The sequence below is a fragment of the Vipera berus genome, assembly GCF_964194415.1.
Source record: "Vipera berus genome assembly, chromosome: 3".
Classification (NCBI taxonomy): Eukaryota; Metazoa; Chordata; class Lepidosauria; order Squamata; family Viperidae; genus Vipera; species Vipera berus.
The window spans coordinates 22,932,853-22,959,740 of NC_138204.1; the positions used below are offsets into that span (position 1 = coordinate 22,932,853).

Genomic DNA, 26,888 nt, shown 5'->3' on the forward strand with positions numbered 1-26,888 from the left:
CTGATAAAACTTGTCTTTTTCTACATGATATCGTTTGTCTTTCTTCAGGTTCAATGCAAGTGATGAATAAAACAAGGCGGATTATGGAACAGGGAGGTGCTCACTTCATCAATGCATTTGTGACAACACCCATGTGCTGTCCATCCCGCTCTTCTATTCTTACAGGGAAATATGTCCACAATCACAACACCTACACCAACAATGAAAACTGCTCATCTCCGTCCTGGCAAGCCCAGCATGAAATTCGCACATTTGCAGTATACCTCAACAACACAGGGTATAGGACAGGTAAGATCAGTGCAAAAAGCTGGCTTCTTTATTCAGACCCATGCTTTAGTGATGAGGTTGAAAATGTATGTATTATACTTGCCATATAAAACTGAATTTCACATATGCTAAAAAAATAATCACTCCCAAACTGTTGCTCTGCCAATGTTTTATACTTCATCTTCTAGAACTTGCATCAACTTTGATATTTTGGTCTAGAGTAAGAGGGATCAAAGATTCATGTCTGCTGTTAATCATCAAAGCTTAAGGTTGCTGTGAACCTTTCACTCTTTCTCAACACAATTGACCTCAAAGATTTCCATTGTGGGAGAAATTTAGAAGAGGAAGTGCTTAGAACACTGTCTTAAGTGGCTTGGAAAATGGATGAATGATAAATAAATAAATAAATCACATTATGGATAAGAAAAGATAATGGAAGTTTCCTTAGTGTGAAATAAAATGAAGCGGGTGTTAAGCACAATTAAAGGATTTGACTTGAAGACAGATCTACTCAAATCACCAGGAAGTTTTTCTTTGAAATGAATGAGAATTATGCAAGGATCTAGTAATGCAGTTGCACAACTTCCATTAATTTTATACTTGTAACTGGGAAAGGCAAATTCCCAGGGTATTACATCTCATTTTTGTCCGTAAGTGTGGAAAAGGGTGGTATTTAAATTCTGCCATGGAAACCAAACATGTTTTGGGACAACCTTGGAAAATAAGACTATTCAATGCAAAAACAAAAGGGGTCTAAATCACAGCTATCCAAGAGTTTCATCCAATATATTTCACTAAAATTTGATTTTGATGGTAAAGGTGAACAATGTTTAGACTTTGAACAGTCATATATTTCATGTTTCTTTTAGCATTTTGCCCTTGTTCTTTCAGCAGCAGGCCTGCAATCATCAGGGTTTTGCTCCTGCAACTCCAGGTTCCAAATCTTTTAAGCCTATTTCCTACAGCTTTTGAAATAGAACTTGATATTTTTAAAGTCAAGATATCTATCCCTATCTATCCTGCCAGGATTTTGTTCCTTCTTTATGATCTATTTATTGACTGCAACATACCACTTACTCCACTTTTATCTTTTAACAAATTTTATATTAGTCATGTACTTTGACTTCTGTATTGCTGACCTATTGCTACTGTTCCTGCTGCATACATCATCAGAGATTTGATAATTCAGCCTTTTTGCTGGAGGGTGGGGAGAGGGGAAAGACTTGATCCAGAAAAGAAAGTGAAAAGGACAACAGGCTTATCTTCTTTTGCTACCTACAGTACACTGATTGGATATTTATTCCTGATTTGTAAAGATGCCCAGGTGCATCTTGCTTGGCTCTTAATGTTAAATTACTTTAACTGTACAACATGTCACTTTGTCTTGTTTTATTTAGCTTTTCCTTAAACATAGATGCTCAGGGTCCCAATCCAGTTTATGATCACTCTAGGTAGCCAGAATAATTTTAATTTTACTTGTCCATGGCCACTTCTTCTGAAATAAACATTACAACTATCCATGCATTGGTTTTAAACTTTTTAGATGTATTTAAACCCTAAAAGAGAAGGATGTGGAGAAAATTGTGGCTGAAGAGAAGGTCTGAGCATTCTAACATCTGCCCTGTGTTGCAGCCTAACATCTAGGCTGCAAACAGGCATATTTATCTTCAAGAAGTAATAAAAAGTAGCCATGTATTATAAAGTAGCATGCAGGCCTACAGCAAGCTGCCAGGAAAGTGGGAGCTGGCAGAGAGACTAGCATTACTACACTTATTAAAAGCAGGCATAAGCATTTAGTTCTCTTGAATGCTGTTAGGCAGAGGAAAGGCCAGGTGAGAGACACTAAAATAGGTGGCCCTTTTCCTGAAGAACCATTGTAAATGCTAGTATCATCGCATACAGGCTACAAAAAGCCTGAATTATCTATTAGGTAGCACCAATAATTGATATTTATTTTGTATCACTTTGCTGCTAACTAGTTTTTGCCTGGATTTTTGCAGACCAGATACATTGGCCCTGTATTATCAGGAAATCCCAATTTAATTCAATGTTTTCTGAGAATTTAAGGGGCTGCAATCCCAGCATAGTTTTTGATGCAGATGGTTTTCACTATGAGAATTTACTTTCAAATACAATATTAAACCAGTGAATTCAGATTAGAAGAAAAGAAAATTAAATTAAACATTACACATGTTTGGGGGACACTAAGAGTTGTTTAACAATGCAACAGATTGTCTTATAAAATCATGGACTCCATCTGAACATAGTAATGGACTGAATGGGTGCTGTATCAGAACTGCTGTAATCATTCACTTCTGGCGTGAGCAAGGACACAGATCAAGATGTGTTTTGCTTTTGTTACTTTGTCCGTTTGGTACACCTAACTATGTTCAGTGCTAGAAGTTGATTATAAAAGGATAAGTTGTTAGCAAGAGAATTATTGAACCACTATTTCAAACAACAGTGATATATTGTTTTTTTCTTTTTCTTCACCACATGATTACTTTTCATATTTTGCTCTTAAAGACTATTAACTGTGATCCTGCATCTGTCCTGTACATCAAAGGTCACATAATGTATATGCTGTTTTGACTTTTGTCTCTATTGAGTAGGTTTTACAGGTTTATTTCAAATACCGGTACCTGCAAAATTCTCTTGATCAATAAAACAAAAGCAATGTTTAGATTCCCATAGGAAGCAAATTACAACTCTATCACTGGAAATTGCTGGAAGGACAATTATCTATTATTTAAACTAATAATAATTAAGTAATTACTATAATTAGTTATAATTATGAATTATAATTGTATTATATTATATCAAATATATATTTATATACTATAATGTTAATAGATTAACCATATATTAGATATAATTAATAATTAAATAATTAAAATGACTTTCAAAAATTACCCTCCATGTATTTCTTATAACAATTCAATTCTACACTTTTTTCAAGGAACTAAAGAGTTCCTGTGTGTAAAGCCATTTTATTCTAACAAGTGCCTGGTTATAAAGATTGTACTTTGTGTTGGACATTTTTGATATTTATTTTATATTACCTTTAATCAGTAATCTTATTTTTTTCTATTCCTGTTCAGAATTTTGTTGCCTTCAGTGATCATCGAAACAGAAAGGCAAGGCATAAAATCATGAAAAATAAAATTATTTATTTAGTTCTTTCAAGTCAGTCTTAACTCTTGGTGACTTAATGGACAGGTCCATGCAGTTCCCTTGGCAACATTTTTTGGAAGTAGTTTGCCATTGCTTACTAACAGGATGTTTTTCGACTTCTCAGTCTCGGGCCAAAAAAGGATGCCTGGCCCAAAATCACCCAGCTGGTTTCTTGCCTAGTGAAAGACAAGGACTTAGCTTTTCCACCTTAAACACCTCTTAAGAAGATGGGTGGCATATAAATTTAATACATACATAAAAATAAATAATTACTACATCACACTGGCTCCCAATTGCTGATCAGTGGTTGAAGGCTGGAAAATGAGTCATAGGCCTCATTGGTTCAACCTAGTCTTTCTTTTCTGTTTGATAGATCTTTGACTTTTGTATTTTAAAACATACATTTGAATCAACTTTTGCATAAACTGTTCCTTTAAACAGTATTTGTTTTTCTTTTTCTGCATCTGATTTTGTGACAACATCCTCCTAATAAAGAAGGGTTTGTCTTGTCTTGTATTGTCTCAGATTGCTCCACTCTGCTTTCCATCATTCCACTGCCTCATTCTAATAGATGTTTGCAGATATTTTGTCTCTACTTTAAAATATTATTTTAAGGGGTTGTTTTATTTGTACTATAAGATTACTTTCTTGGCAGCCATGAGACCAAAAGGGATGTAAAAATATCCAAATGGATGCAATTCCAGAAGAATTTGTTACAGATGTGCAAAGTAAAAAGTATGGATTTGAAAAGTAAAAGGTGATTTAGAATGCATGTCTTCATGTAGCACATAGGGAAACTTCTTAAAGAATCTCTGATTTTTTTCCTGAGTTCATGTGATCTAGACACTATGACATATTTCCAGCAGATGCTACATGCTCACCCATGTGCATTGTAAATCATCTCTTTCCATTTGTATCTGGATTACTGCAGAATCCTACATTTTATATTGCTAATGATCCACCAATATTACTAGAAACTTGGTACTCTGTAAGTATATAGTCATATTCTTCTATGCAGAATAAATAAATATGTCATATTATCAATATTTCATAATCCAATATTATCTATATGTCTGTATGTTTATGTGTCAAACCATGCACTATGAGTGTGAAGATCCAGATTACAAATATAAAATTTGAGCCTTCACATATGTGGGTACATGGATAGTGCCTGTCAGAAACACCTTGAACTAAATATGTCTTTTCCCAAAATTGTATGTCAGTTGGAAAGGGCAACTGCACAAGCCCCAGGAAAAGATGCAGATGCTTTAAGGTGTTTCTAGCAAGTGCTATATGCACAATTAGAGTCTTAGCTCTCCTGTTTACCTTTGTATTCCATTATTACGTGCAAAGACAAAATGCCTACCTCTTTGTTGTTTGCATACAAAAGAAAATTTGCCACTCCCTCTGTATTGGCTGTGATTGATCAGGACAAATCTTGAAAGTGTTCTGTTGGTCAAATATCAGCTAATAGCTTTCCATAGAGTAGCTGGTCTAAACGTTTTTCCATTACTGAATGTAGGAATCCATACACATTTTCCTCAGAGCTTGTTTTTTCATGATGAATATGACTACTATGTGGAAATGTCAGTGTTGAGGTAACCAGATATTAAATCTGCATTGTTGCATATATGCATCTATTCCAAAAGAGACAGAGATCTTGTAGGCATAACAGCTCTGTTCTTAAGGGGAGTTTCCTATCTTTGCTTTTATTACACGGAATGGGAAGTTAGGCAGGAAGACATTATATGTAAACATGTCATGTTAGTTGAAGGATTAATCTGAGGAAGTTCTGCCACTCAGTGGCTGAATCACCTCTGCAAAAAAGAATGGCTGGTCATACTCTTGAATCAAAAGCATATAAAAATAATTGAGGAACAAAGAAAGGATTCTTACAGTAGTGGTTTCTTGGTATCAGAAACCAAAGAAAGATTCTTGTATAAACAATTACAAAACAAATGTTCCCTCTTTTGCTTTTTCGTAATTGGGTGCAACTTCCTTCCAAGAGGGAGCATTTAAAATGATGAATGTTGTTATAGAAGACAAACATGAGGGAGTGGTGCTTGTTTTCTCAAATCCCTCTAGAAATGCTGTTTTTATATTAATTTTGATTGGGGTGAAAATGAAGCTCAGCTCCCCCCCCCCTTTGCAGCTCCATTTGCAGGCTTATAGATGCACTAGGTATGATTACTTTCTTGTAAAGATCACTTTTTTATAAAGGACTGATGACTTCCTTTTTCCCTTTATTGACCTACATGCCTGTTAGAATATTTTTGTTTCATTTTATAGTTGTGAATATAAATGGCAAAGAAGAAACTGTATTTACATAGCACAGTTTGAAATAAGTAAACATATATACTAGAATTTAACATATATTGAACAGGAAATAATATTGACAGTAAATCGGATTTCAGATCTACTGTTTTGAAAAGTTGTTAGTAGCTTCAAAAAAGTATCCCTTCATTTTATTCAAAAATATTTTCCTTTGCATTGCCAGATATTTCAGCAAAACGGAACTGACTACTGAGATAAATAAAGTCATGGCATACATTATATAATGTCTTCACTCTTACGCAACTTTATTTTCTCTTAACAAATACGACAATGCAAAACTGTGATATTTATTACATCTCATCTATTATATGATTCTGTTGACTAGAGTTTTACATATCCATGAAGCTAATGAACTAATGAGCAGAAAAAAAATATAGACAGTGCTTTAATAGATAAGAACAAAAGGTCAAGCAATCAGTACAGATATAGTATTGGTCAGGGGTAGGCAACCTCAGCTCTTTTATGACTCGTGGACTTCAACTCCCAGAATTCCTGAGTCAGCTATGCTGGGAGTTGAAGTCAACTATGCTGACTCAGGAATACTGGGAGTTGAAGTCCACGAGTCATAAAAGAGCTGAGGTTGCCTATCCCTGGTATAGGTGGTACCTTGCTCAATAGTAGTAACTGTGAGAGGGTTCTTGGAGTCCTAGTGGACAATCACTTAAATATGAGTCAGCAGTGTGCTGCAGCTGCCAAAAAAGCCAACACAGTGCTAGGCTGCATTAACAGAGGGATAGAATCAAGATCATGTGAAGTATTAATACCACTTTACAATGCCTTGGAATACTGCATTCAGTTTTGGTCACCATGATGTAAAAAAGATGTTGAGACTCTAGAAAGAGTACAGAGAAGAGCAACAAAGATGATTAGGGGACTGGAGGCTAAAACATATAAGGAATGGTTGCTGGAATTGGGTATGTCTAGTTTAATGAAGAGAAGGGTGAGGGGTGACATGATAGCAGTGTTCCAATATCTCAAGGGCTGCCACAAAGAAGAGGGAGTCAAGCTATTCTCCAAAGCGCCTGAAGGCAGGAGAAGAAGCAAAGGATGGAAACTAATCAAGGAGAGAAGCAACCTAGAACTAAGGAGAAACTTTCTGACAGTTAGAACAATTAACCAGTGGAACAACCTGCCTCCAGAGGTGGTGAATGCTCTAACACTGGAAGTTTTTTTAAGAAGAGTTACTACAAGGTGTATTCAAAGGACCCAGATTGTTGGGGGCAATTAAGCTGACTTTGTAATAATGCTGCTTGGGGTGTGTGTGAAAGCCCTAATAAGCAGGCATATACATAGAATGAAGGCAACTGCTAAGCTTGTAAGCCGCCCTGAGTCTTCAGAGAAGGGTGGGATATAAATGGAATTTAAAAAAAATCATATTCTGCATATTCAAAACCATATTCTGCATATGGTGGTAAATGATTTGCTTGTTGTAACTTGAATCAGCAAAGAGTCAACATTATCATAACTTTTCTATGGATTCCAGACACTGATAATTCATAACTGAAAACGTGCATACATCAAGTATGTCTGTGTGTGGTGACAGATTACTATATGTTATGCCTACATTAAAACAACTCTCCAGAATACCACTATTTTGAAGTGGACTTGTTAATTGTGCCTGACAAAAATAGGTAAAAATGGTAAAATTGTATTGCAATCTGATTGCATAGGGAAGAATTTTGCTCAAAGCCAAACAGATCAAAAGTATAGACAGCAGAACTGTATTATCTGAGGTTGCAGAATAAGTCACAGCCAAGCACAGGGACGTTGCTCTCTAAATCACAGTTCTGTTTGCTGACTCCTAGCCACTAAAACTAGGTTGCTTCCCACTGAGTCTTCTCAGGTTATATTGCATATATTATTGAAAAGAAAAAGGCAGTGTTCTCTTCTAAATTAAGAAAAGGATGAGTTATTCTGTAGAACAAGGGTCCCCAATCTCCAGTCCATGGACTGGACCAGCAACCAGTCCACACAAACAAGCAAAGCCCCATCCGTGGGATGCAGGCAGCACACAAAACCATGCACCCTCCAGTCCACGGAAAAATCTTTCTCCATGAAACTAGTCCCTGGTGCCCAAAGGTTGGGGACCTCTGCTGTAGAAGATACTCCTAGGACCTAGGATAACACTGAATAATACTCTAGTGATTCTATAAAGATGCAGTTTCTGAAACATCAGAGATGTGTTTAAAGGTGCATAAGAAATCTGATTGAGAGGTAATCATTGGCCCAAGATCACTCAGTGAACTTTATGACTAGGTGGAGATTTGCATTTATATCTTCAGGACTTCATTCCTGTTCTTTATTAACAACACCTTGCCAGCCCTATTATATTACTGAAACAATTATATTTTGTCTCATGCTCCCATGCTGTGCGTAGAACTCCCAGGTGGAATATCATCTAGATAACTGTGGACCAGATTCATGCTTTTTTTTTAACCTTACTAATGAAGGTGAACGTGCGTTTCCCAGGATAATGCTGGAGGATCCAAACTGAGTCAGTCACGGGGACCAGAGGTTTTGCCTTCCGATATTTCAAACTCGTGCTGGAGCCCCCATCCTCAAGGAACTTCTCTCTAGCAGAGCTTGTGCTGTTCTGGGTGTAGCATTTATATGGTGCCTGTTGTATATGACTTTTTAGATGCTGATTGGGGTGTGTTGATGGCTAGCTTTTAAGTAATTGACTATTGTTTGCTTGTGTTGCCCACCCCCACTTTTTAAGTACTTGATAAGCCGGTGGTAAATCTGCACTTGACTGACTAACAAGGGGCCTGTTTCCCAGGCTTCAATCACTTCCCTGGCTGTTTTTCTGTCTGCTCGTCCAGCAATCTTAGTAGCTGCAAAGTTGAATGTGTGTCCACTCATTACAGAGTGAGGCTACCTTACTTTTTTTAGCCTAGTTTCAGCAAAGTTTTACATGATATTTTACAAACATTCCCTGAGATTATTCAAGATGTATGTGTGTTTATTTACATTCACATTCTTGTTTCATCCTCCCTTCCCCATATGGACTTAGAAAAAAGGAGATTTTAGTAGAACTTCAAAATAATAATTCTAGTGCTTTTTGCTCTGCCTAGTATCATGTATATGATTATACTATTTATTTATTTATTTATTTTTATTTTAATCCCATTTATATCCCGCCCTTCTCCGAAGACTCAGGGCGGCTTACAATTTAAGCACAAACCAATGTGCTTAGCAATAGCCTTCATTCTATGTATATGCCTGTTTATTAGGGCTTTCGGCCCCCCCCAGCGGCATTATTACAAAGTCAGCTTATTGCCCCCAACAATCTGGGTCCTCATTTTACCTACCTCGGAAGGATGGAAGGCTGAGTCAACCTTGAACCTATAGAAATACTATAGAAGTAGTCACGCTGAGACTATTGGGCAGGTTTCTTTCTTTCCAGCCAAAATACATATATAGCTATAAAATGTAGCTGAAGAATCAATACAAACATTTAATGCTCCCTTGTGTTTTCCTGAAACCATTATATGTCTGTTTTCCCTCTTTATTTTTAACAAAAATAAAGTTTGGTGCATTTTTAAATTGTCTATTTTCTAGAAGGCTCTTCCTTTTTTCTCCCTTGCTAATGTACTGTTCTGAGGGGATGCCAGCACCTGCATTTAAAAAATAATGTTCTGTCGTATTGATTTGTCATTTCAGCCAAGAAATAATACCTAGTTTGAGATTTGCTTTTAAAGTAATCAACTTGAAGTCTTCAAAACAAGAACCTAGGTGGACAATTTATCAAAGGCCTTCTACAGTCCATGATAAATTTCAATCCTATAAATACCACATCAGTATAAAAAAAACTTATCAGATTATTGAACTTGAGCCTTTAAAAAAGAATAATATATATTCCCTAAAAAAGAATGTGCTTCGAAATTCTCCATCTGCAATAAGTCACACATTCCCAGTTCTGCTCTCATTTGGATGTTAGGAGCCAAACTGTACAGGTCATAGATTTAGGCTCTTGTTAGTCTTTTGAGGTACAGTTATAAAATGCACCCACTGGGAAAAAATAGTTTTTTTTCTCATCCTTTTCATCTTTTTCTATGGAGAAGTCCTTCCTTCGCACTAAGGAAAGCACTTGCTTTCTCCTACCATGTTTAGTTGATAGTAGCAGTTTAGGAAAGAAATTCAACAAAAAAAAATACCACAAAGAAAAATAGTATCTTAAACTACCATCACTGCAGAGAAATTTTATCTTTCAGAATCAAAGATTACAATATGTAGACTATATAATTGTGCCCTCACCATCTTGGATTTTACCAGATCTGTATGTGAATCAACCTGATTTACATTTTCTTTTAGAAAAATCAAATTTCAGAAACAGGTTGCAACAGACTTAGGAACATTCATGTGACCAATGGAGCTCAGCAGTGATGAAAAATATATTCAGGGTGGTTTACAAAACATGAAGGTAGCAATCAAAATAACAATTTACCACCAAGAAAAACAGTAAGGCCTAGTGTTACAATTGTATTGTAATAATTGTAAAGTAAAATAGTTTTGAAAAATAAATGTTGAGATGAAATTATGATAAATTAAAAGCTTGTTTAAACTTAAAACAAACAAGTTAAGATGAGTTCTCTTTCTTTAAATATTGTTGGAACTGTTAGTTTAGGTCTTTCATATCAAAACAAGTTTTTGACCTGAGGAAGGGATCAATAATATTAAGAAGATAGGTGTGATCATGTGATCCAAACCCCTCTTATTTTTATGTGCATCATATATGTTGAGATAATGATGATTGTGCAATCCTGGCTGCTATCTTTTATTTTAACTACCCTGAAGATACCCTTGCTTTGAACTCATCCTGTTGTAAACAAGCTGAAGTCATATCAGAGGCCTTGGTGGAGCAGTGGGCTAATGCCTCCTTAAGTAACACCAGCTGCCAGCAATTAGTGCAGGTTCGCATCCCACCAGGCTCAAGGTTGACTCAGCCTTCCATCCTTCTGAGGTAGGTAAATTGAGGACCCAGATTGTTGGGGGCAATAAGCTGACTTTGTAATAATGCCGCTTGGGGGTGTGTGTGTGAGAAAGCCCTAACAAGCAGGCATATACATAGAATGAAGGCTACTGCTAAGCTTGTAAGCAGCCCTGAGTCTTCGGAGAAGGGCGGGATATAAATGTAATAAAAATAAATAAAAATAAAATAAATATCTGTGACCAGCCTCAAACCCAGTAAAATGGACTGCAACGTTTGGCACTCAGTTCAGGTTCAGATTTCAAAAATCAGAGAAAAAAAGTTAATAAATAAAGTTAATAAATCCTACAAATTCTAACAGAGAATACATAGAGCATCTTACCAAGCATCTTACCAAGCAATGAAGACTAGTTACGGTCTGAAAAAAAATCATAAAAAGAGGAAAATGGATAGAGATTGAAAAAAGAAAATGCAAGCATTAATTCTTAATTTGTTTAGCTTCTTATACAGCAATAACCAGCAGAGACATAGCTCTAACACTATATAGGCTTTGATGACACCAGATTTTGTGGGACTTCTTCTCATAGCTCTTCCACCTCTTAAGTGGAGCTTTCAGAAAGCAAACCCATTTAAGGTATTTAGGTTGGTTGATTCCAAAGTGTTGGAAAATAAAAGCAAAATAAAAATGGGATTGCAGAGAGCTGAGAAGTCTTACCTGTTACATGAGTTAGGAGTTAAACTACCGAATAAAGTTCAATATGAGCAGCAGCAAGACAGGATAGGATAGGATATGATCTGTGCTGACAGTGATAGATCAGGGATCTTGGGGTCATGGTAGATGTAAATGTCAGCACAGTACATAGCTGCTGTAAAATAAAACCATGTATATATTGCAGTACTGTGTACCATTCTGACCACCATATCTGGAAAGTGGGTATTTTAGAACTGGAAAAGACACATAAAAGGGAAACAAAAATGACTTAGGGGAGCTACAGCAATTCCCCTCATGAGGGATGTCTGAATTTTTACCTTGGAGCTAAGGCAAGTAATTGGAGATATAGCAGAGATACTGTATATAAGATTAGACATTGTATAAACATATGAAGGGGGCAGCCTCTTCCTCTCTCTCAAAATGTTAGAACTTGTTAAAGCTAATTGTGATGGGACTTGGGGACCAAAGACAGGAAATACTTTTATACACTAAACACAATCAAACTTTGGAGTTCATTGCTTCTGACTGTTCCAAAAGGGGGAACAAATTAATGGAGTATGAAGTGTGGTGGAATCTCCAGCTAGAAAGGTGGAGAGGAGTGAAAAGACTGGCAAGCTTGTGGTCCTGGCAGGGAAAGAAGCAATAAAGGCCAGAAGCCAACCCCGAGAATTCCTGAAGGCGTTTTGGCTTTTCCCAAGAGAACATAGTTAGTTTGGTGAGATTATTATAAATAGGTAGGCTACAATAAAGAAGTAACTCTGATCAGTTCACAATGTCACTCTGATTCCTTAGGTCTGACATCTCAGTATTAGGGCCTTCTAATATTGAATGTAATTTACTACCTCTGGAATTGCAAGCAACATTCCTAAATACCAGCTAATAGGAGCAAGGAGTAAAAGTCCACCATGTTTATGAAGGAATCTGGTTGGTCACCTTATAATTCATTCACACTGTGTTTTACAAAACCTTGAAGGTTATATTTCTCAAACAGAAATGTCAACCAGCATTTTTAACAGAACAGATTTTTCTTTCTTTCAAAACTTTAAAATGTCACAGTTGAATCTTACAGTTCCTTGTGTCGGGGGAATAGCATATTTGTGGTTAGAAAAGTCAGACTTTTAATGGATGGGATGTTTCTCTTAATTAGATTATTAATAAGAGTCTGTACATTCTCTTTGTCTGTTTATTTACAAACCATGTTTTTCTGAATTCTTCATGCAAATTTATTGCTAAACCAAACAAAACAAAAGCATTCTTTTACAACTGCAACTGAGCCTGAAGTTATGGTTGAAAATAGTGCTGATCATTAAGCAGGTCATCACCTGACTGACGTGATTTTACAATATTTTTTGGAGCAGTCATTAAGTGAACACCACAGTTGTTAAGTGAAGCCATTTTCCGCAATGGGTGGGGGGTTTTTTTGTGTGTGTTTGCTGAAATAAATACTGGTTTCCATTTAAAAGAATCATAAATCGCAGTCACATGACCATGGGATGCTGAAAATAGCCATAAGTGTAGATTGGATGCCAATCATCCAAAATGTGATCACATGAGAGCAAAGGGTGGCTAGACCACCAGAAGTTCAAATCCAGGTTATAAGTAGCTTTTTGATGTCTGTTATAACTTCAAATAGTTGCTAAACAATGGGTCATGTCAAAAATTACCTGCGTTAGTTAAGTATACTTTTACATCACAGAACAGAGTCTAGTAACCAGATAAAGTAGTAAGACTACCAGCTCTGGGAATGCATACCTCTGGGAATTGTATACCAGTCTTTGTTATAGTTATAATATACGTGAGGAAATAGAGGGACATTATTTGGACTTGTTCTATATTCACCCCGTTTTCTTCTAATACATGCTGTAATGTTAATAAGATTTTGGGAAGAGTAATAATGTGTAAAGATGTTAATGTGATATTGAATTATGTAACAAAAGCTTGAATTTATTTTTTGATTTATGAGTACAGTTCTTTGTGGATATAAGCATCTGCAGTTAGCAACAATAATCCCAACATGACAAAACTGATGGGATATCATGACACAAGATTGGCCTTTTGCAATTAATTGTGACATCACAATTCCACAAGAGAAGTGTTTGCATCACAAAGTTGCAACACACTTTTTGTTATTTGCCTCATGATAGATATTCATGAAAATTTAAAAACTGAGTAACTTTCACATATCTATTGGTTTTTTTGCTGTAAATTATATCAGTATATATGAATGGGATGAATAGGATAGAGTAGGATAGGATAAGATGGAATAGGATAGGATTCTGTTTTGTAAAAATCCAAATGAACATTTCTTTGGGGAAAAACTTCTATTTCTGGCACAAAAAATGGTTGTCTCTCAGATCTCATGGTAATAAGCAAACATAAGTAAATTCACAATACATATTTCAACAAAGTATCCAGTGGACAACATAATGGAGACTGTTTTTCTAATGAAAAACATTGCATAATGCACATTGCTTGCATTTGGCAATTGAAAAGCTCAGGAGTGTAACAACATCATGTATAATGTTCATGCACAATGCATATTTTGCATTTGGCAAACTGCCTGAAAAAGAAAGCACAACAGACACAAAATTCTTAGGAACAACAATTGCATTTAAAAAGTAGAATTAAAAATGGACTCAAATTACACATTCTAAGATCTCATGCACATATAGCTTGTGTGACTACCATCTATTGGTCTCAGCAACTCACACAGAAGAGAGCCAGAGAGAGCAGTGTAATGACATATAAAGCTAGACTTTAAACTCATCCAGTATGTATCAAGTCATAAAATATTCTTAAAACAGTAATTCTGGGTAAGTAACACAAGAAAATAGTTGAGGAAAGAAGAAACATCCCTGTCCGTGGAAATGAGGTAGTCATCAGAGTGGAGATTCTTTTTTTTTTACTAATTAGTAGACCTTGTGAACTACAGATTTTATATAAGTCAGGGAGTAAAAATAAAATAAAAGAGAGAAAAGTCTACAGCAAAATAAATGTCTTCAAACAAACTTGCAGGATTCTGTTAATCTAATCTTACAACAAAGCAGAATTATCTCATCTTGTCATGTTTCCTTTCTGGGGTACTGGGATGGTTGACATCAGTCTTGGAAATCTGGTAGTACAAATCTCCCACCATCCGTCTCAAAAGTGCTTTTTCAAAAGGCAACTGGACTGTTTTTTTCTTGAGGAAGAAGAAGACGTTTTGCTTCTCATCCAAGAAGCTTCATCGGTTCTAACAGTATGGTGGGGGCTATGGAGGGATTAGTTTTGACGAAGGAACGTGTTTCTTTGCAGTCTTAACATTCTCCCTGAGAGCTCTTGAGGCCACTTGAGGTCTTATCTTCTCAAGAGCTCTCAGAGCAAGGGCTAAGACCAGATGGCTGGAAAGAAATAGGTATGAGCCTTCCAATCGCTGCCCTCCCCCAAAATTCTGTCAGAACTAATCCCTCCATAGCCCCCACTACTGTATACTGCCAGAACTACTACTACTTCCTCCTCAAGAAAAAAACAGTCCAGTTGCCTTTTGAAAAAGCACCTTTGATATAACTATGACCTGAATGACTGAAAATCTCCTCAGACATCTCTCATTGTCCCTTATACAGCCTGAGAAGTTAGGGAGGTTCCTTTCTGAGTTTCTTTGCTTATGCAGTTGTGGACTATGCCCTGTCTTATCTGATTGTTCTTTGGCAGCATCTCTTCCTCCTACCACCAGCTCCCAAGGTCATTCCCATGTATCATTACACATAATGACAAGGCACATTAGATGTTTGTGTACCTGTTTCTCTGGATAAGAATCAGTATCTTAATCCATTATCCCCTAGATTTCAGGGCAAGAACAGTGCTTCCTTGTTCACTTGCCTACACATTATTGTGGATTGTATTTTGCTCTCTAAATATGAAAAGTGGTCAGATAGCAATCTATCTTGGGAGACCATCTCAGGTTTCACAGCCTTTTATTGAGTTTAGTTATGTGTGTCTTTGCTTTAATCACAGTTGTTTAGATTTTGTTGTCATTTTGGAAGGACTATGAAGATGACCTAATTAAAGGACATTAATGGTTAAATTGATGGAACTGGAATGTATTAGTATATCTCTGACTCTGCATGAACCTAGAAGTCAACTATGTAAAATCTATATACCAATCTATGCAAGATGACCCAAAATCATGATGAATGAATGAATGAATGAATGAATGAATGAACCTTTATTGTCAAAGTACAACCATGTATACATTGAGATTGGCTGAGCCTCCCTTCGTGCCCCCACCCCCAATTTACAGTGACACAAACCCTCCATCTTATTACACCATGTGAGCTAATTGCACAACACTCCGGCCTCGCAAGTCAATCATGCATAAAGTTTATAAAATTATTTCCCGTTCAAAAGCCTAACAGCCCATGGATAAAAGCTGTTCTTCAGCCTGTTGGTATGGCTGGCTATACTCCTATATCTCCTACACGATGGTAGGAAAGTAAAGAAATACCGTCCAGGGTGTGAGTCATCCCTGAGAATTTTCCTCACTCTTCCAAGGCAGCGAGCCCTGGCGATGTCATCCAGTGGTGTCAGGGGACAGCCCACAATGTCTTGTGCTGTGCTCACCACCCCCTGTAATGCCTTCCTATCCGCGGCTGTCAGACCAGCATACCAAACCACAATACCATATGAGAGGACACTCTCTATAGTAGACCGGTAAAAAAGGGTCATAAGCCATTGTTCTACCCTGTTCTTCTGAAAGATCCTGAGAAAGTGAAGTCTCTGTTGGGCCTTTCTGGCCACCTGGGTTGTATTAACTTTCCAGGTAAGATCTTCGCAGAGGTAGACTCCCAGAAATTTAAAGGAGGAAACTCTCTCCACACAGTCCTCCCCGATGTAAAGTGGGGCAGGTTCCTCCTTTTTCCTCCAGAAGTCTAGCACCATCTCTTTAGTCTTGCCGATGTTCAGGTGCAAGTTGTTGTTATAACACCATATGGATAGTTTTTGTATCTCCGCCCTGTATGCCTTTCATTAGGCAAAATTAATGTATGTAGAAGCCCACAGTGTGTGACTCCACCTACTCACAGTCACACCACACCACCTTCTTGTAAATCCCCCAAACCAGTGAGATCCTTCTTATTATGATCAGGAACAGCACATTCTCAGTGACTGTATCTAAAATCTGGAAGTCATTTACAAAAGCCAGATTACAGAAATCAGTAAAAATATTCTGCTCTTTCTCTCTCTCTTTTTTTTATTTGAAGGCCATCAATATGCATTGCTGCCTCTATCAAAAGGTTGTTTAAATATTTTTATACTTTCTTTAGTATTTTCTATTATTATTTTTATATTTTATAAATGAGAACCAACTAAGCCACTGTCAAAAATTGACAGGATCAAAACATTTAAAGTTATTAATAATATATTAGTGACTTTGTAAATTATAATTTGCATAGAGGTTTTTAATAGACATAGCAAAAATACAAACTAAACTAAATAATAAAAGGAAAATAAGAAAGAAGTTTAAAAAGTGCAAAAGAAAAAAGAGAAAGTAAAAGAAATAGACGAAAGAAAACAAAGGCTATGATAAAGAAGTGGCTTCCAGTCTTAATCATACTGATTGCAACCTAATATAACTTCCCCCTCAACAATAGATTAGTGACTCTCATAAACATTATTGTATACAGTATTATTGGGACAATATCAATGTGTATTTTATATTCTGCTTTACTCCTATGAAAGTACATATTAACACATCTTTTTCATATTTCATATTTCTGGGTTATATGAAAAAAACACCTTGCAGATGATATCTGAGACATGTTTTTGTATTGCTTTCTCTTTACCTATCTTGTCATCCTCTGCTTCCAGCTTTCTTTGGGAAATATCTAAATGAATATAATGGTTCCTATGTGCCTCCTGGCTGGAAAGAATGGGTTGGATTACTTAAGAACTCTCGTTTTTACAACTACACACTCTGTAGAAATGGAATGAAGGAAAAACACGGATCTGACTACGCTAGGGTAGGTCCTATTGATTTATTTTAATTTCATCCCCTTGACCCTAACTGTGAGATCACCCCAGATACATTATGGATTTAGTCTAATTAAAGTATTTATTTTATAGCTGAGAGGCACGGCTGGTAATATAAACTGTAATCCATAAACCTGCTCTTTAGGCTGTACATTATCATTTTACTTCTAGAGGGATATATGATTTAAAATTTATTTAGTGACAGCAGGCAATTCCTGAGATGGTAAACATTCCAATATGCTTACCAGCTGAGAAATAGATTTGATTGTAGCTTGACTCATACTGTTTTGGCTGGTGTTCTCTACTTTAATTAACATAGAGGGTTATATTGTGTACTGCTGTATGCCTGTAATTCTTTTATTGCAAAATCATTGCTGCCATGGTTGGGAGATGCTGGTGTTGGTCAATTCTAAATCTGTCACTAATCCCTAAATTCAATATTTAGTTACAGGGCTATGAAAATGAGATTTGTTATATAATCTCTTAATTACAATAATCTTTTGGAATGTAACATTCATATAGTATTGCGTTCTTTTATTATTCATTAAGAGTAGCAAAACAGGAATGGGTATATTCTTGTATGCATATTCAGATTTAATAGAGTGAACAAATCTTAAGTTTCAACCAAGAATGTTAAATTAATAAAGGAGTGCTTTTAAAATCAACTGATTCTCTATCACGTAAAGAGACCTTTTTTCTTTTAATAGCAACTCCCTTGGGTGCATCACAAGCTATTTTTAAAACTATCTCTAGTTTCAAAAAAAATAAGAATCTGTCTACCTATTTAAAAATCCATCTTCTAATGCAACTCTCTTGTTTCCCAATGTATTATTGAGCTCAATTTAAAGTGCCAATTTTAATATTTAAAAACCTAAGTGGTTTGAGATGATGTTACCTTTTCTTCTGTGTTTGTTTTTGATCTTTAAAATCTTCAGAATCTCTGCTTCATTATTTAGAGCCAATCAAATAAACTGAGGTAGGTTATTACCATATAGAAGAACATTTTTGGATATGGAATAGTCCCCTTTGAGTCGTTTACTTGGCAGTATTCTTGAGGTCTTTTCAGTTCCAAGGCCCTTTACACATTGCATATAGCCTCAGACTCAATTTGAAAAAAAGGTATGGTTATAAATTTATGCTTTTCATTTTAAGAGCTTCTGTTTGCATTTACTTTGTTGTTATACAATCACATTTAGATTGCTTTCCAGATAGTTTTATATTATGCATCAGTAAATAAATGTTATTAATAAATCTTCTCTGCCTAGTGCCATCTAGATGTGTTGTATGAGAGAGACATTATTAGAATTGTAACCTAACATATCTAGACAATATTGTTAAAGGGTGTTGGAAGCTGGTCAGTGTTGCTCAATGACAACTGGTCCAAGATTCCAGGAAGGTGTCTTTTCCAAACAGCCATGAGATAACACAATATGAATTGCAGTTTCTTAAATTTAAAAATGGGTTTCAACATTGAACTGTGATCCTTTTCAGTTTTTGTCTTTTCACAATACATCATTAAATTTTAAACTTCTTTTCACTAGATGAGACATACCCAATTCCTGCAACTATTCTTCATATGCTTTAGTCTCTAGCCCACTAATCTTTTTTGCTGTTCTCTGTTCTATTTCCACAATCTCAACAACATTTTTATATTGTGGTGCCCCAAACTGGATGCAATATTCCAGGTGTGACTATATTCCAAGTTTGACTATACTAAGTCTCACAGTTACTGGCAATGAGCCAAGTTTGACCTAGCCATAATAACCTCTAAAGCAGTAGTCAAGCTTTATGTTTACTTTAATCTTTTGAAATGCAGTGTTTTTCTGCAAATCTAAGCACACCTATAATTTTAAACCACAGTTTTATATCCAGAACTCAGATTTAATATTTTTACTAAAGCAGTGAGTTTCACAGCATATGGTCTCCTGTTTTGATAGGTCCTATGAGTGTAACATATTCTCTGTAATTTTAAGGTGACAAGACAGTTGTGTGTTTCCTTGTGTCATAACAGCTGTGTCAAAGCTGAAAATACCATGGCTATACTTACTTTTCCAGCTTATTCCAACTGTTCTGTTTTCCACAGTCCCTCCCAAACATGGCATAATAATCTGTTTTCTTAGTTTGATCCCTAGTATGCAAGTGAGGTAGAACCAAAATGGTTAAGAACCTGGTGGAAGAACAGATGGTTTTCAAGCAATATAATACATTTTCTCAGAACAATGTACTTAAGAAAATACATTTGACGTAGAGCAGTTACGTCTGTGTATTGTACAAGCACTGAAAATAACTATTGATTTTCTCTTTATTCTTAAATGATAATTTTATACTTTTATTTTGCTTCTCTTAAGTTTTACTTAAACTTATATACCACTCCATAGTGCTTTGCAGCACTCTCTGAGTGGTTTATAGAGTCAGCATATTGCCTCCAACAATCTGGGTTGTCATTTTGCCGAAGAATGGAAGGATGGATAGCTTAGTCAATCTGAAGCCCTGTCAGCATCAAACTCCAGACTATGGGCAGAGTTAGACTGCAATACTATATTCTAACCACTGTTGTGATCCTTATCTGCATTTCATCCTTTCAGGACTATCTGACTGACTTGATCACCAATGACAGTATTAGCTTTTTCCGAATTTCAAAGAAGATGTATCCCCATCGGCCAGTTTTGATGGTTCTTAGTCATGCAGCCCCACATGGTCCAGAAGATTCAGCCCCTCACTATTCTCATCTCTTCCCCAATGCTTCCCAACACATGTAAGTAAACAAAAACAATACACATCAATTTTATGTAATTCCAAAATAAAGTAATTAATATTTATTATAAATTAAATACATTTCTGGGAAATAATTAACAGATTATTTGTATCTTGTCATTACTTTATCCTGACTGCAAAAACAGAATAATTCAGTATATTTTTCAACTTTCCAAACTCTGTAATTATTTGCTGTTTGAGTAATGTGTAGTTATGCAAAGTTTCCTTTTTGGTGTGGCAAAAATATTGTCAAGGACTGAAAAATAATTGGAAAAATAGATGCATAGGTTAACAGTAGATAATAGGGTAGGGCTAAGATTTAAATTGTAATATTAAGTATGGTTATCTAGACATCAGGCCTATTGACCACAGACAGACTTGGTTTGCAAATAGATTAACCTACAAACCATCAAATAATAGTTACCCAAATAAAGCTTAAAATGTGCAAATCTGTCTTTAACTGGTTAGGTGTGTTGGATAAACACAGCAATAGAAATTTGCCCCTACTAATTGTATATATTGTTTTTATTTTGTAGATGAGGTACAGCATGTAAGTGTGCGTGTATTATTTGAAAGATATAAATAATGTTTTAATAAAGAGCTACAGATTCAAAATTCCAATAAAGAATTCACTGAAATATTGGAAGAGAGGAAATATGTGAGTCCATATTGAGATGATTTCTTAGAGCATATTGAAGGGTTAACTATTTTGCTGAAAGAAACCAGAGTCTGCATTAGAATATGTAAAGTCATAACTTTAGTATAAAAATAAATCCTCATTTCAATTTCTGCATGAAGTTTTATTTAGATTTCTTGCATTCTCTAAAAATCTTCTTCCACCATAGTTGGATAGTTTTTATAAGACACATAGAGCTGCAGATGTGAACTGTGTAGTTTGGCTGCTTCTCCAAGGTCAGATATAGAGGATTTGTAGAGCAAAGGATTTCTTCCCAATCTTAATCACTTCAAATTTCTGAATGGATTTGAAGTGGTTATTTTTGTTCAAATTCCAAAGCTGGTATATGTTGTGTATTTAGAAATAACATGGACAATTCTTTTAAGCATAAGAGGGTTGCATTTGTAGTACTCAAAGAAGATTGTAGACTTTGGATGGATTAAGCAGCGGGAGGCTTCAGATGAGCCAGGAAATCACAAAGGATATAGGAAAAGGAATTTACCAAGTGTTTTATATTCATTCAGGGCATTACATAGCAACAGTTTCCATAACCATCAGTATTTTCAAAGCAACGCTGTCATTATCCTGTCTCAATAACATTCTGAAATCAGAGGGAACATTAGCAATGTAAGAGAATAATAAGCAACCTTTTCTCCTTGAAAAAAATAAACCTCTCTTCCTTTTCTCTGAACACTATCTGAATCAGAAAACCTATATCAAAGCATTCCATTCGCTGAAACACCATTAAACAAATTTCTAAGCCCATTCAGGATGCTGGAAAACCAGAGACTAATTTTAACCTATTCTAAACATTTTGCCTATCGCCTCTATTCAAACAAATAAATGCATAAGATATTTGCACGTAATCCTGATATATTAGTAAAGCTCAGGCTGTAAAGATACACAAAAATAGCACCTGGAGTCATAGTCATTACAAGTCTTGACTGCTTCTTTCCAGAAATCTGGGCTTAGAAAAATCGGAAGGCTCAGCATTTATTCCTCTATGTCTTTTTCAGGCATGCCTGCACAAAGCCATAGGGAGTTCACCACGACTGCTTGAAATATTTCTGCTTTAGACTTGATAGCCAGGATAGTCTCCAATATTCCACTGTGCCAGGCACCCCAGCTTCTTTCCAGCTTCCTCTTCCAGATGTACCTGACTTCTTTCTTGCTTTTGTCATTGGGTAGGATGCAAATTTTGCTAAGCATTTAGGGAGAATCATTGCATGGAACTTGTGCAAGCTGGAGGTAGTGGAAATTACACAGTTTAAAGGATTAGAACATGGCTTACAAAAGCTTATTCAAGTCTGGCTCATTTTGCAATAAAAAATAAGAATTTAATATAGCTTGTTTTCATGGTAACTACCGTATTTTCCGGCGTATAAGACGACTGGGCGTATAAGACGACCCCCTACATTTCCTGTTAAATTATAGGGTTTGGGCTATACTCGCCGTATAAGACTACCCCTCTTCCAACGCACACCAAATAAAAATTAAAAAACATCAGATTTGATTTTAATATGGCAATTTTAATTCAAATGCTTATGACATGCAGGTACTTAGTAGGAAAACTGTCACTTATAAACATAAGGCTGTTTGTCATCAAACATGTAAACATAAAACAGTGCAAGTGGATTAAACTTAATAATAATAATAATAATAATAATAATAATAATAATAATAAGAAGAAGAAGAAGAAGAAGAAGAAGAAGAAGAAGAAGAAGAAGAAGAAGAAGTTGGAAGGGACCTTGGAGGTCATCTAGTCCAACCCCCTGCTAAGGCAGGAAACCCTATACCATTTCAGACAAATGGCTATCCAGTCTCTTCTTAAAAACTTCCAGTGTTGGAGCATTCACCACTTCTGGAGGCAGGTTGTTCCACTGGTTAATTGTTCTAACTGTCAGGAAGTTTCTCCTTAGTTCTAGGTTGCTTCTCTCCTTGACTAGTTTCCATCCGTTGCTTCTTGTCCTGCTTTCAGGTGCTTTGGAGAATAGCTTGGCTCCCTCTTCTTTGTGGCAGCCCCTGAGATATTGGATCACTGCTATCGTGTCACCCCTCACCCTTCTCTTCATTAAACTACACGTACCCAATTCCAGCAACTGTTCCCTATTTTCCTAATTCACTTTTTCACTTTTCCTAATTCACTCTAAAGCTTTCCCTGCGCAGAGCCTTAAGTAACCCCAGCTGCCTGCAATTAGTGCAGGTTCTAATCCCACCAGGCTCAAGGTTGAGTCATCCTTCCATCATTCCGAGGTAGGTAAAATGAGGACTCAGATTGTTGGGGGCAATAAGCTGACTTTGTAATAATGCTGCTTGTGGGGGGGTGAAAGCTCTAATAGGCAGGCATATACATAGAATGAAGGCTATTGCTAAGCACATTGATTTGTGCTTTAAATTGTAAGCCGCCCTGAGTCTTCGGAGAAGGGTGGGATATAAATGGGATTTTAAAAAAAGACCAAATGGGAGATCCACTCCAGGTTTTCCAGCCAGCCCGCCCAGTTCCTGAGTCAAATGTGTCCTTAGAGCTAAGCTGCTGCTCTGCTACACATTCCCCACCTGCCTTTCAAATTGCTCTTGCATTCCCCACCTGCCTACAGCTGCTCTTCAACTTTAGAAGGAAAGAAGCCCAGACCCCAGCCTGTAAAAAATCACAGACTGCAACTTCTACTCCAATTGGTCCCGCTTTCCCTGCGCAGACTAAATGGAAGATCCGCTCCAGGTTTTCCAGCCAGCCCTGTCCCTAACGTTTCAGCACCCGGGGTATAAGATGACCCCTGACTTTTGAGAAGATTTTCATGGGTTAAAAAGTAGTCTTATACGTCGGAATCTACGGTACTTATGGAGTCATATTGAAATTCTACTAAATATTCAACTCACAAATATTGTAAAGAGGGTTTGTAAATTGGACCCAAAAGCAGACTGGCACCCAATCCATCTCAAACACCAAAGGTGTCACATGCACTGTTCTGTGGGTGCCCAGAATTGCCCTGTGCGGTCTCATTTTCTACCACTGAAGCTGCTAGATACTTCTCAAGGGTAGCCCCATGTAGAATATGTTGCAGTAGTCCAAACATCACTTGCATCCTACTTTCTTACCTCAAGGAGAGCAGAATTATATTTTAAAAAACAGGCTTTCTGATTGACCCAGTCCCTCAGTGACAGTAGTAGTCATTCTGTAGGTGCACGTGGGCCTGGGTGTTGGACTCATTTCAAAACCTTTCTGTGGGAAATCAGTTCAGGCCATTGGTTGAAACATACCTGTCCATTGTTATAGAGAGAAGCCTTTCAGAATAGTTTCTCTCTGACTTCCTAGAATATCAGGAGGACGGAAGGGACAACCAAGGAAGAGTGGCAATATGTTACCATAGCTTATTTCAATAACCTAGCGTTCTAGTGTTCTTTCCTATGGGATTACTCTCCTGATCTGGTCTTTCTCATAGGGATGACACTCGTCATCTGATCCAACCCCCTGCTCAGGCAGGAAACCCTATACCATTTCAGACAAATGGCTGGCCAGTCTCTTCTTAAAAACTTTCAGTGTTGGAGCATTCACCGCTTCTGGAGGCAGGTTGTTCCACTGGTTAATTGTTCTAACTGTCAGGAAGTTTCTCCTTAGTTCTAGGTTGCTTCTCTCCTTGACTAGTTTCCATCCGATGCCTCTTGTCCTGCTTTCAGGTGCTTTGGAGAATAGCTTGACTCCCTCTTCTTTGTGGCAGCCCCTGAGATATTGGAACACTGCTATCATGTCACCCCTCACCCTTCTCTTCATTAAACTACACATACCCAATTCCAGCAACCGTTCCCTATATGTTTTAGCCTCCAGTCCCCCAATCATCTTTGTTGCTCTTCTCCGTACACTTTCTAGACTCTCGACATATTTTTTACATATTTATATATCATATTTAATTACCTCCCATCTCCCTCACAGAGTGACTCTAGATGGTGAACAAATAGAAATGAGGAACTTTTTTAGGAATGAATGTCTACAAGGATTTGAAACTAGAGTTTAAAAAGTTCAACTGATGCTGAACTGAATCTCCATTCTACATTGAATGTTGACATGGTACTTTTGCAAGACTTTTGCAAGTCACAATGTGTTCTCCAAAATATTTGGAATGGGCGGCACGCTATGTTTATTTTATTGGCTGTTAATTATTTCTGTCTCTCTAGCACACCCAGTTATAATTATGCTCCAAACCCAGACAAACATTGGATAATGAGATATACAGGTCCTATGAAGCCTATTCACATGGAATTCACCAATATGCTACAGCAAAAGCGACTTCAGACACTCATGTCTGTGGATGATTCTATGGAGGCGGTAAGATTTACAATCTCATTCCTCAAATCTTAATTTTAGGCCCTAAGTTCCTCACCATTCAAGAAGCAAGTCAAGCTTTGAGAAACTAATCCAAGGTTTTCACAACTGTAGAAATTCAAGTTTCTTCTTTGGGTTTATAAGGTTGCATTGCTCTAGGAGTCTAGGAAGAACAGAGGCACTAAATTATAAAACTGTTACAATAGCAAATATTTTCTAGTATCCATTATAATTGTAGTCAGAGATACATGTAAAAATGGAATAAGAAAAGTAGTCTGCATTAGTGCTCTGAAATTTAATAGCCCTTGATCAGTATTTCAGTCCTTTTAGATGAAATGGCAGGAAATAAAAGGTGTTTTGATATTGATGTATGTTGAGTAGAGGTTATTCAGCAAACATCTGGAAATATCCCTAAATAATTAAAGCTGGAAGCTAGACTGTTTCTTACAATTATATTCATAGTCACACAGACACAAGTGAAGAGATCCAATCAGCGGAGGCTCTTGAACAGAAGAAAGGGATGCTATTTCTTCTAGTTTCCTGAAATATTCTAGAAGAAGCCATTGTGGGGGGAAGGGATGAAGTTTCTTAACTTCCTTGCTCTAGAAATGAGGAAAACTGGTCTTGCACTTCAAAGCCTTTAAATACTTTTTTTTTCTAAACAATACGTTAACAATATGTTAACAATACATAGGAGGTTTTTTTTCCTGAAGCTCTGTGTAGGAAGACTACAAATGTCTCAAGCAGTGTGTGAATGGGGATACACATTCACTTGTAGGAGTTCTCAAGTCCTCTTGTTGCCAGAGATGAATTACAAAGAGTTGATCTATTCACTATTCACTCTCCATTCTGATATGGTTGCCAGCTCCAGTTTTAGCAGAGCCATCTTCAGTTGGAAGCCTTAGTTGGTATCTTCTGTGAAAATTGATGATCTTATTCTCAAGTTTATATAGCTGCCAGATAAACATGGAGGAAAAAAACAATTTACTGCTGCTTATTTGGCCTTCTTGTAATTTGTTTTAGATTACATATAACACAGGTATTCCATGACAGTGAAGATTAAGATTACATTGAGGCTATTTGCAATTACATTATCACTGATTTGTTCTAGGATGTTATAATCTTTGTTAATACTACTGCATACATTTGAGAAAATAATAGTCTTGCAATTTATCATAGTGGCTATTATGCCTGAAAATAATCCCTAGTAAATTTGCTGACATAAAATACATACTTATAAATAAGGATGATACATTTTTAAAATCCTATCAGTCAGTCAGACTTAATCTTCTGTTTTATCACAGATGGACTCTAAAAATAATTATGCTTTGACCTGCTTTTGTGTATAAAAAAATGAAGGTATCTGGGTCATCATAAAATGTTACAGTTAGCATTCCTTGTTAGCTAAAGGAACAGTCTTTTATAAAAACAAGAAATACAGTTTGAAGGAAAACGTTTCACCTAGGATACATTAACCAAAGCAGAATTAAGAATGCATAATTCCATAAAATGTAGTCATTGATACAATAAATCATAACAATTTGATCTGTGGATAGTCCATCTCAGTTGAAGATAGCTGACCTTTTAAATAACCAAAAACATTATGAACTGAGAAATCATTAATCCATTTTGGACCTCAGCCCTATTATAGAATTTTGAGAACTAACTTAAAAATATATATATAAGTCTGGGGAGAAAAAAACCTGCTATATACTGT

General features: G+C 36.4%; 1 protein-coding gene across 4 annotated transcripts in view; it reads left to right on the forward strand.

The window, feature by feature from the left end:
* Positions 1-26,888, forward strand: part of SULF2 (sulfatase 2) — a 307,964-nt gene that overhangs the window by 224,868 nt on the left and 56,208 nt on the right. For all 4 annotated transcript variants that reach the window (XM_081325671.1, XM_081325670.1, XM_081325669.1 and 1 more), the window contains 4 exons: positions 49-288; positions 17,262-17,413; positions 20,009-20,178; positions 25,024-25,174. In XM_081325671.1, the coding sequence (XP_081181797.1) occupies positions 49-288; positions 17,262-17,413; positions 20,009-20,178; positions 25,024-25,174 (713 nt within the window). The remainder of the gene's footprint in view (positions 1-48; positions 289-17,261; positions 17,414-20,008; positions 20,179-25,023; positions 25,175-26,888) is intronic.